General features: G+C 33.8%; 1 protein-coding gene across 5 annotated transcripts in view; it reads left to right on the forward strand.

Moving 5' to 3' along the window:
• The first annotated feature begins 810 nt into the window (after positions 1-810).
• Dip-B (Dipeptidase B) overlaps positions 811-12,794 on the forward strand; it is a 64,842-nt gene continuing 52,858 nt past the window's right edge. For 2 of the 5 annotated variants that reach the window (XM_069822798.1, XM_069822801.1), the window contains exons 1-2: positions 811-952; positions 11,251-11,383. In XM_069822798.1, the coding sequence (XP_069678899.1) occupies positions 855-952; positions 11,251-11,383 (231 nt within the window). In that variant the 5' untranslated portion in view covers positions 811-854. Of the gene's footprint in view, positions 953-10,345; positions 10,430-11,233; positions 11,384-12,794 lie in introns of those variants that run through there. The other 3 variants (XM_069822802.1, XM_069822803.1, XM_069822799.1) reach the window with 2 other exon arrangements.

Here is a 12,794-nt window from a genome sequence, read left to right on the forward strand (position 1 = left end):
GCCGTGGAAATTAAACTAGACTCGCTACCAGGTTCAGAAGTACAAGTACTAAGGGACAAATTCCAGATTGTGTTTGGGAAAAACGGTGGATATAAAAAATGTGTAAAGTTCCTCTAGTATTGGAGGGTGTGCCTGTAGGTGAAATTGACGGTGTATGTGTTTGTGACATTCCTGTCTTTAAATATGCACGTCTGACGTCCTGTGATGCGGAAAGATCGTTTTCACAGTATAAGTCGTTGTTCAGAGATAATCGGCATGCATTTGTGATGGAGAATTTGGAGATGATCTTTGTTGTTCACTGCAATTCTCGGCCAACTACTAGCACTCAAGTGTGGTTGGTGAGTACCTAGTAACATTTTTTTTCCGAGCTAAGTAAGGTATTTTTGTCATATTTAAAAAAAAAATATATATATATATATTTTAGCAAATATTTTTGTACTTTTTAGCACATAAAAAATAAAATATTTACATTTTTAGCACATAAAAATCCGTTCCTATTCATAACAAGGTGGCTGAAATTATTGTATCAGTAACTAGGCCTACCTAACGAAGATAGTTCGAACCTTTAATCGTTAAATAAGCAATAAATTCATTTTTGCATCCAAGGATGAGTGGAGCTCACAACGCAATGAAAAATCTTGTCGCAAGTCGCTGCGCCACTAGGCTCTCTTTGAGTGAATGGAAGGCACGACATTGTTGTACTTTGATGGAGCTTTATAAAAACAAGCATCGAGCGTTCCAGGTCGTTGATCTGCTTGCATTTCTAGCCATTATTCTGCTGAGAAAATCTCGCAGTACTTGAAGGTCAACACGTGTTCGGTCGCGTGGTTTTTATCAGCTCTTATCTCGTCCCTATGTCTGCCGGAACTCTATATAAGCGACTGAACTACAGTAGAGCCTGTTTTGAGAGCTGTGCCAGCGATTGCGATCCTTGCGTCATGTCGAAGACAAAGTAAGTCCAATCAGATGTTACATCTCGTAATTACTACTGTAATTAATTCGCATGTTCTGATGTTCACCTGTACAAACGCGGTTTTCAACGTGATGTGAAGGTTTTGGGATTTTACAGCGTGTTATAGCCAAACGGAGGCGTCATTTTGGGCAGTAGGGTAAAGCATTCGCCTCCTTCTGAGTTATGAGATTTAATATACAGGGTGATTCACGAGGAGTTACCGTCTCTTACGGAGCTTATTTCTGGAGACATCCTGGGCAAGAACTGACATATAAACATTTGTCCTAATCTCAATATTTTCAGAGTTACACTAATTTGAAGTTGTTAAAAATACATTTTCCTTTAGTTTTAAGGGTAAAAGAATGTTACAGATAGAGAACGAACTATTCAGAAGTATACTTTCTTTAATTGGCTAGTATTCTCAGGCTAAAAATGTGTTGTTAATTCCATAGTTGCTTTGTACAGATTTTGTCTTTCCAATTTTTAGGTAAATATTACATTATTCTTACGCACTTATCACAACACTAATTGTTACAGATCACACGACGACTAGCAATTTGGTTCTATAATAAATTTCCTCTTATGTAATAAAGAAAATTTTCCAACTAACTCAGTCATACATAGTATAAATACCCGCAGAAAGAATGATTTTCATACACCATCATCAAATTTATCATGCTATCAAAGGGGAGTACGTTACATGGCGATACAAATGTTCAATAGTCTTCCTGAAGACATTAAGAATCATAGCCAAAAGCCTGCATTATTTAAGGTAAAACTAAAAAATTACTTAATATATCACACTTTCTATTCTGTAGATGAATTCTTGACATTTCACAGTACTGTGTAAATATTATAATACTATTAAATGGTAAACATATTACATTGTATAAAATATTATTGTTATGAAGATATTAATTATGTACATATTTCATATTTGCATTTTATATGTATTGCATTTATATTTAACCGTAAGAATTGGACATGTTCTTTATTCTATGCTATAAAGCAAATGTAAGAATATTATGGAACGAATTAATCTATCTATCTACAGTGCAATTTAGAATCCTAGAGTTTGCGGAAGTGACGTTATCGTCAATATTAGATTTTCTAAAATTTTTGATTAAGAAAAAAATATTTCCTAACGGAATAGGTAAAAGATTCTAAACTACGTTGTTGATGTAGGTCTCTAAAAGATTCCACTAAAAGAATTCTCGAGATATTTAATTAATTGTATATTTTATTATGTAAATGCTTTACGATTGTAAAAAAAATTATGCAAATTTGACATTATTTTTACAGGTAATTATTAGCTATTTTAATATTCTGAATAATGTTTTAAAAAGTGTAATGTATTTGCAATATATTAAGTACGAAAAGTTTTTTTTTTTTTTCATTTAGCTTTTATAGTAGCTGAGATCAAAAAAATGAATATCACTAAATGTTTGTAGGTCAATAGTATACCTCCTCCCTTAAGGGGAGGCAGAGGTGAAATTTTCGAACAAAACTGAAGAAAAATGAAAATTTGGTTTTTTCCATTTTTATTATCTTTATTTTCATATTCCGATGTTAGTTTTTGATTTTGTGTCCTTAAAAGTATGAAATTAAAACCAAGATAACTGTATTACTATATTATTCCCACAATAAACTAATACTTATCATTATTTATATATCTTCTGTGAACATATAAATAAAAATAAATATTGAAAATGTCTTACAATATGGTGCATGGAGCATTTTATATCAAACGCTATAAAGTTTTATAAAATTAGTAATATTTACAGGATTATTGTACTTGAAACTTGGTATGTCTATTACTAATAACATACTTATTAGCCATGATCAATTTCAAACAAATCGGATAAATTTTGTGGATTTTGAAATATTCACCTCTGCCTCCCCTTAAAGATCTTGCAGACAATACGTCTCAGCTGTTATACTGCAAACTCTGAGAAAGACAAGCACAGGTGCAATAAAACATGCTGAGTTACAGTTAACAGCGAATTTTATATGTAGTGTTTCTGCATTAATATCTGAATTCATAAAATTATAATTTTGCTACATGGCGTCACCCATGGGAAGGAAATATTTAGGCTTCATCTGCAATACAATTTGAGCAAATGAAATCGTGAACTTTCGATAAATAAATGTTCACAATTTAGCTGCATAGCTAATCGAAAAAAAAAAAAAACGAATTCCATTTCTCAAAGCAATAATGCCATTCGGTTTAAATAATGTTTATAGTCCGTTTACGGTGTGGAAAATAGTACATTTCTGAGGAAATGGAGTACGCCACGCGATACATTCTGTAAGGTTTTCCCCAAAAATATCTCCCCCCCCTCCCACAAGAAAAGAAACAGAAACGACTCCTTGCAACCAAATCAGGCAAGGGGCACTTATTATCCACCTGTACTTTGGATTTGGTACTAAAATTTCAGAGTTAATTTATACTTAGTTTTTTGTTTCCCCTGTAAAATTCCCATTTTGTTAGTGAGCAGGTTTACAGTCTAAGTCGACGAAATACGTTTTTTCTTTGATTTCTTCTTGACTATCAATGCAATAACCATTACTGCATTTACAGTTGCAACAAGCATAGAACTGTTGTGGATCCATTATTAGAGCTGTGATGAAAGACATGATAACAGCTTTGGCATAGTGTAATATAGTCAAAATCTTACATTTGATCATATTTATTTGATAAAAAATTTTATCATAATCTGTGACACAGAAATTTAATAGTGTAATATAGGCCTTACTTACGGGGTAAGGGACAACCAAAGATATAGCAAATCCACAAACTTTGAAATAGATCCGCTATTTCTAAATAGGTGACACTAGTGTACACTGGCGTTCAAAGATATTGACCAGCGATTTTATGATCGTGTAATCGAACGACGGGATAAGTCAGAACCAAAATTGACAAACTTTGAAATAGTTACGCTAGTGCCCAATAGGTGACACAATTATAGGGCGATTAAAAAAGTGTCTAGGAAAGTAATTCTCTATTCTCCATTCACTAAAAAGATTGTATCATTATCCATCTAAATTAAAACAGACGCTGGTACAGACACTCATTCTACCTCACTTCGATTATTGCGACGTTTTGTTCAGTGATCTCAGGATTGATTCCGCTCAGAAACTACAGCGTGTTCATAACGCGTGCGTCCGCTTCATTTGTAATGTTCGATACTATGATCATATCTCACCTTCTTTCAAGAAGTTATCATGGCTTAGGTTACATGAGAGGAGAAATCTGCACTCACTTTCTCTCTTATATCGAATTATGCACTCTTCATCCCCCTATTATTTATTCGCTCGATTTCATACTCTCTCTCGCTATCATAATATTAATACTCGAGCACAACGCGATAACACGCTAGAAATTCCACTTCACGCATCGTCTCTGTATTCCTCATCCTTCACTGTTGCTACCTCTCGTCACTGGAACTCTCTGCCGCCTGAAGTCAAGGGCTGCCGAACATTGAAATCTTTCAAATCCAAGTTAGAAAATTATCTTATGACGAGTTGCCAAACTAACTTACTATTATGACAAGTGTTGTATTGCATGTTTCCACGTATTCACATTTTTTTAATGTTCTAATGATATTCAACTTATTTTATATTTTTGTTTTCATATTTTCCGATAATGTTATATCTCTAATGTGATAAGTTGAGCTATATACAATCTTAATTTTCCTTATTGTGTGTACTTAGAAATATTGTATTCACTGTATACTTTGTACTGCACTATTTTATTACTACTATTATTATTATTATTATTATTATTATTATTATTATTATTATTATTATCATCATCATCATTATTACTATTCTTATTTATTATTATTATTATTATTATTATTATTATTATTATTATTATTATTATGAATAATTGTCTTTTTTTGTATGCCTCATTTATTTTGACCTGCTGTTCACATATTATTATGCTTTTTTCTTTCTTTCTGTATGTTATATATTATGTCTGATTTCTTCTTATTTGTTGTTTATTTTTTATTATTATTATTATCTTATTCAGTTTTGTGTGTAAAATTGTAGTGTAATTTGTAAATTTGTAGTGTTTTTGTAACGCAGTCTTTACTCCTGGTTGAGTGTTAGAGAAGGCCGTATGGCCTTAACTCTACCAGGTTAAATAAATCATTATTATTATTATTATTATTATTATTATTATTATTATTAATTACAGTATGTAGATCAAGCATAAATTATTCTCATAATTGACAATATCAGCGGTTTGCAGCTAGACCCAGCTCAGGGGGATAAATATGTAATGCGGGTATGTTTATGTACGATACGTACTGAGGTGCAACTTGTGGACGGAATCGCTAAGGAAATTCTGTACGGATGAGCGATAGAAAATTTGAACATGCATTCAGTGATGGTTGCGATTCTTAAAAGAACTATAACTCTTGCATATTGTGCTCTTTTCCGTATATTATTTATATTTTTGTACGATTGCAATAATGAATATCATCTTCGCCATTTATTTATAGAAGTAATAACCAGTGAGCTCTATAGTATAGAACTCACTAGTAATAACTAAAGCAACCGCATGTACAAATTAATCGATCACTATCGATTAGTAGGGTCAGGTGAACAAACGTTCTGTGGTTAGAAAATTCGCGTACACGATCATAAAATCGTAGGTCAGATATCTTTGACATACTCTTCTTGTGTTATGAAATCCTATCATCATAAGGACCTTAATTCTCTCTCATGAGGATCCTTGATGTTATCAAACTTTTTTCATAGCAAAGGGAATAACAAAAAGTATAAACAGTAAAATTGTTGCCATAGTAACCATAGCTTTTGTATGAAACAAAATAAGTATTTCATAAAAGATAAAAATAATCTTCTTTCAGGTGACTACACTTTTTTTAATAAAAAAGCCGCCCTAAATAAGGATTCGAATAGATCGGCCTACTAATCAATTCATAAAGAATAGGCTAATCATGAAGACCAATTGTGTGACAATTTGAAAGGAAAAAGAAAACATAGGAAATCATTTACAATAAAAGTTTGTTGGGTACAAATGATTACTAATTATAGCTAAGGATGATTTTAACACATGAGATCTTAACTTTACCGGTAGAATATAATTTTCATATATTTTCGATAATATTTTGTTTACTATAAAAATATTGCTTTCTAGATACTAGATTTGGTGTGTCTGAGTTTTTTTTGTCCAAAATCCCATCATTCAATTCTAATTGCAATTATGCATTAGTTTTGAAAACCCCTGTTTCAACAATTCTTTTAACTTTATATGTGCTGCTAACATTGGTGATAAATATATTCGTATTTGACTTCTGTTGTGTCAATATTACTGGTAGGAGATACTGTTATCTCTTCCAAATAATATCTCACTTTCCAAATACTGATAAATTGTCGATAGGAAATCAACAACTACTTACTGCTTGTTAACCTTATTTTAAGCACTTAAATTTTCACATTATTCTGACTTTGTAAGAGTATTCGTGCAGGACTTTATAATGATTCAGTAAGTCAATTACAATCTGACACATGTACACAAAACTGAAGCTTAACAAAATCATTTAGAACTTTATGAAATGAATTCGTTTCTGGTTACCATCGATGTGTTGACTTTGGATTTTCAAGCGGAAATGTAGTTATTTCTCTCAGATATTCACTGAAAGGAGAAATTTTTAGTAAGGATCTAATAAAAAATACCTATATTTTATTGCGATAGTTGTTATTTTCATTTAAAGGCTTATTAAACATTATTTTTTTTTATCTTTACTGATTGTACGTCGCTACGTTTCGTTAATTAAACTTTTCTGCGGTTAAATTCAATCTCCTGTCAGAAATAATGTATTGTTTTTAACACTGAATATATTGTTTCTGCAAATAGAGACGTCATGTTTTATATTAACAGGCTAAAGTGACTATTTAGGCTGTTCTAATGTTAGCAGATTTATGATTTAGAAAAGTCGGTTGCACATTTCCATTGTTACAATGAAAACGTTAGCGATACAATGTGCTATGACATTAGTGGTTTCATCAACTGAAACCCAGTTTCTCTTTTCAGTTAGTTCAGAATTAATTTTGTGAATAATTTCTTCATAGCACACATCAAGAGTTTTTCTTTGCAGTAGGCTCATTTGGCACTCTTTCACCTGTATATTTTTCAAGTAATTTCATTAAAGTTTGGTTTTGCAACTTCCACGACGGAATTTCAGCTTACATAAAAGTTTCACAGAGGTCGAGAGAAAACTTTGATTGGGGAACTGACGTTCTAACAGTCTTATAAATGAACTCTAGCTTCTTTTGTTCCAAGCAAAACTTATATTAACCGATTTATTTGCTGAGAAAAAATGAAATTAATTTTAAAATTATATAAATTGACAGGAAATGCAGTTAAGTAGAAAACAGGCAACACACTCGAAAAAAAAAGACAAAATAAAAGCTCATCTAAACTACAACCGATGTCATAAACATCGATCGCTCTCTATAATCCGAATTCTTAAAATCTCAACCACCAAAAAAAGGTATTTTGTCAAACATTCGGGTTCTACTAATGAGAATGGGTCCATTACTATGGATAAATAGCAACAGCGGAGTTCATTGTGGGAGCGTCTATTACCTCAAACAGGAAACGTATTTAATACTCGGCTTTCTGAATGACAATTGATGATACTTTTTCAGTTTTGACTCCTTTCGCACTGAAAAAGGAAACAAATAATGATAGTTACTGCAAAGTGTTGCGGGAAATAAAGTCAAAAATACAATCCAAGGGATATGGGAAACTTACCGAAAGATTTGATCATGTTGTCAGGCCTGACACGTCTAATAAAATGAACTGGTGTATTGAATATTTAAGTTTCCAGCTCTTGGATCATCGATCATCGACTCTATATTCCGAGGTAGTGCCAAAAGCGACTGTATAAGGAACAGAGAAATTCTTCCAGAAGATTATTAAGTGTCGCAATAATATTTTAATTAAGGGGTTATGTAAAAAGAAACATTTCAGTCTTTTAAATTTTATAAGGTTTTACTTCATAAATGTAGGCCTACATTTTTAATTACTCTTGTAATATGTGGAACGTTACCGGTACATGTTTATAAATCAAAGGACACCAAAGGTTATGTAATTAGAGAAGGATTAGGTTATGTAAATGTTTATAGTTGAGACAGGAAGATCTGGCCCGCTGCCATGTATAATTCAAATCCATTATCTGAAGACATGTTTGTTTTCGCTGTAACAACACCTCGTGGAAATGTCCTCCGGAGATCTCAGCAGGCAGTGGTTTGCAGTTGCTCAATGTCATGATATATTACAGACGAATAGATTGAAAAATAGCGTCTTTAGGGTAAAGGTACTGCACTTGAAAATGTAGGCGCGCCCGAGATTGTAGCTTACAAACAATGACGTAAGGACTTCTTCCACTGTTGTAGAACATTTTTGTAGTGTCAGCTGAAGATTTGAAGAAGCGGTACGACATTAAAGATCCAGTTCTCTCAGGGTTGTGTATTACATTTTCCCTAAAAATACGTATATTGAGTCTAATTCAGATTAAATGCTCCAATAGCTCATCATACAAAGCAATCTGGCCTAATTGACGATCAGTAGGGAAGATTACCGTTTGCACTGGTGCAGCTTTCAGAAAGAATGGAAAAAGATGTGGACATTCTCTGAAGCAACATACTCTATATTTTTCGGAACTGTTTGGTTTCGTTCTTCGTGTTCTGAGCTCGCCGAATGCCGATGCTGATTGTGAGGGAATAGTTTAACAACAAAATATAATTGATAAAATATAAAAAAACAGAAATAGCTTGTTAACGGAAACTTGAAATCGGAATCTTTCTTCAAAGCAATGCGTCAGAGTCAAAGGTGAAAATTAATATAAGTTACAACCTCTCCAACAAATTATACAGAACATAAAATGAATTCCTTTGTGTTGTATGCAATGGTGACGATGAATCCCAGATCAATTTTGTTTCACCATTTTACACTTTAAACAGCGTCAGGCTCATATAACAATAAATAAATAGATCCTAGTGCGGCGCCTTTCGTACGTACCCTGACGTTCAAAGATATCTGACCCCACTAATCGATAGTGTTCGATAATTTGTTCATGTAAGTGTGGCTTCTTTAGTTATTACTTCTATGAATAGATGGCGAAGGTGGCAGTCAGTGTCACGAATAGTACGTAAATAAACCCGCATTATAAAATTCAAAATTTCATCCCCCTCTAATGTTTGTGAAAAAACACTAGATTTAGCGGGAATCCGCAGATACTGTCAATTATGAAAATGATATAATTAATCTACATCAACATTTTTCCAAATATTTTTTTACCCGTACAAATAATAGTGTCACCTATTGAGAACTAGCGGAACTATGGCAAAGGTTGTCAATTTATTTATCTTTGGTTCTGACTTTTTCCATGGTTATAGAAAGTTTGCTTACATGATCATTAAATTGGAGGTCAGTTATCTTTGAACGCCAGTGTACCAAAAAGTAATTTTAATATATTAGTGAAATAATAAATAATAGTAATACAAAGTTAGTGACCTTTAATTATTGTTTTGAATTGGAAAATACACACTCGTGGCAGACATCTCTAATATGAGAATATTAATCGCTCGCAGCATAATGCATTTGTCTCTGGCCGCAGGCGTTTGAAACAACGAGCTTCTAACTCGAGAATATTGTAATAATTTTACTCATGGCATTGTTGCGCTCGATAACTTAATTTTTATTAGATCTTAATTTACACAATGCACGAGAATTTTAATTAAAAATAAATGTATCGGTATTTCATAATGTTGTTAAGCTGCATCTACATGGTTCAAATTATCCATACAATCTGGGAAGAATATTGAAAGAATAAAATTTAAAACGCACGTTCAAAAGATGCATGCAGAGTTTGTGTCTACATGGTATGCCGTGTTGAACGTCATCTTCACTACGTAAATATATTAATTAATATTAAATATGAAAGTTGAAAGAAAAGTTGAACCGTATGTATGCACCTACACGAGTTACTTTCAAGGAAAAAATTGTTCCGGGGCCGGCCTCGGAACAATTTTTCCTTTGAAATTATTCAAATCTGCTTTACAGGGAGCTTTTGCATAATATACGAGTTACGTTTGGTGTCTCTGGCAACCCTGCCAGAGAGTCAACTCTGATTCCAGAGTGGGTTGCCAATATAATTACTTTGTCGCTAAATATGGTGTCTTTTTAACTTTTTTTCGGCGATAATTCATTTTAACTTTTCTGTTGCTTAAATGAGTATTTAGCGACTTTTTAAACACTTTAAATTGACAGAAATAAAAACATTGTCTATTTGATGCTAAGGAATCTAGCAACTTTTGAAATTCTTTTTGGAGACTTTACGTATTTTTCCGTTGGTGACACTGATCCAGAGAGTTTAATGCAGTGATAGTGTACTTAATGGCGGCTGTTACAGATATATTTTCTAGTAATTCTATTAGGTAATTTTTTACTGAGATGTAGAAAGTAAATATTATTGTATAGTTAATTAATATGCATTTATAAGTAAGGCCGTCCATAAACGTGTTGAAATAATATTGGACACAATAGGCCTACTTTGTGATGTCTGGTGTCTTTGTTTACCACATGTCTACGTAGGCTTATAGAAATGAATAAAAAAATATCTGGATATATGGGGCTTGAATACCTGTACTTCAGAATATGTGCGTGAAGGAGAAAAGTGAATACTGAATAATTTAATTTGTACTCCCAAAATATTCTTGAAAGTAATAATTTTGAAATTTGTTCAATGAAATTCGAATCATGTATCATTTATAAGCGTTTGGAAAATAATTAACTAATTGTTTAACGAAGCATTATGTAGTATTACAGTGATATTGGCTTTGAATTAATTACATTTTTGTGAGGTTAGGGAAGTTACGGAATATAGGCCAACTGTTCTTATCTGAAAATTAAATTATAATATATTAGGCCTACCAGTAGTTGGAAATGGTCCCCTATATAATTATGCAGGAAACTGAGGACATTCCTACTTGTAAAGGATTGACGCATGACAATAATCCAGTTTGTACTGTTTCCCAGAACATCTTAAGTATACGCTATTAGTATCCTATAGTTGGGCTAATTTTGTTTCTTAAGATTAAGTAACAAATTCCATTTGTTGCATGTGCATGAATGAATAGCTTAAAACTCAGAACTCCAGAAATGTGTGAACAGATGTAGTCTTTTCAATACATCAGTAGTAGTAGTAGACTAATGGCAGGCCCCTGTTTCGTGTTTTACCTATGATTTTATTCTTCAGATTGCCATGTGACCTGAAAATAGAAAAGGATTTGAGAAGTGCTGCTTATGATGGCATAGTCACCGTAGTGCCCACAGGCGGGGAAGGTCCTACACACCCTGAACTTAAGAAAAGTTTCAGCGCTTTTAGTAAAGTAAGTACCTTACCTTAAATTCGTTTATTTCAGGTCATAAGTAAAAGTGGTAATTCTACAGAACTGGACCAAAGGAGGCACCAGTTTTTCTTTAACAGTTCCGTACTACGAATAGTATAGAGTGCTAAGCAGTGCTTTGACTCTCCTGCACCCAACACTGGTACCCCAGAATAACTTCACTTGTATATACAGAGTGTATGAGATATACGCCTATACATTTGATTGCATCGTGTGATGGCAGTATTATTGTTACAGAAATATGACATTACTGTTGGAAAGATAATTCTTCAAACACTTTACATCAATACTAACCAATAGGCTATATTATTTTAATGTACCGAAGTACACTTGATGTTTCCATGCAGATATTCTGCGTCATCGTACAATGAAAGAGTAGTGGAACGGAGAAAAATTCTCTCTGGCACCGGGATTTGAACCCGGGTTTTCAGCTCTACATGCTGATGCTTTATCCACTAAGCCACATCGTATTCCCATCCTGGTGTCGGATCGAATCCTCTGAGTTTAAGTTCCACTACTTGGGTTCCCTCTGGTGGCTGCCCTCTGCACTACGTCATAGATTTCTATGAACGTAGGACAATGTCCACACATGTGCGGAGGTGCGCTCATATGAGTGACTAGTTGGCCGGGATTCGACGGAATAAGTGCCGTGAATCCGGCGTGGCTTAGTGGATAAAGCATCAGCACATAGAGCTGAAAACCTGGGTTCAAATCCCGGTGGAGGAGAGAATTTTTCTCCGTTCCACTACTCTTTCATCGTACTAATGCTAACCAAGTCACTTTATTGTCTCAAAATGTTCACTATTCACATCCAAGCAGAACTGGCAATGCTTTGGGAAGTCAGTGGTTGATTTATGATACATGTCCATTGGAATAGCATGAATTTCTTCCTCAGTTGCTATTTTCAGCATGTCGACGTCTTTCGGTTTCAGGCATAAACCTTCTTCAAATAATCCCATGACCAATAGTCACAGGCTGTGAGGTCAGGGGAACGGGCTGGCCATTCTGTCGTTCCTCTTCTTCCCATCCTTTGGTTTGAATGGATGGTACTTCTCACGTTTCAAAGCACAAAACACACTGGCATGACTGATACCAAGCTCACGTGCAGCTTGGCGGGTCGTTTTTCTGTTAGCTAGTGTCAAACGCTTCCAGAATCCTTCCCGTTGTTGCTGCATCCATGGTACTGTGAGGCCTTCCAGGAGGTTTCCTTTCTGGATGCTTCCTGTTACTAACAGTCATTTTCTCCACTTACCCACAGTCGACGGCTGCAGTGCTATGTTAAAATCACGTACCGGTATTGTTGTTTTTGAAGAATTACCTTTCCAACAGTAATGTCATATTTCCTGTAACAATAATACTGTCATCGCACAGTGCAATCAAATGTTGTTGTTGT

The sequence above is a fragment of the Periplaneta americana genome, chromosome 4, assembly GCF_040183065.1.
Source record: "Periplaneta americana isolate PAMFEO1 chromosome 4, P.americana_PAMFEO1_priV1, whole genome shotgun sequence".
Classification (NCBI taxonomy): Eukaryota; Metazoa; Arthropoda; class Insecta; order Blattodea; family Blattidae; genus Periplaneta; species Periplaneta americana.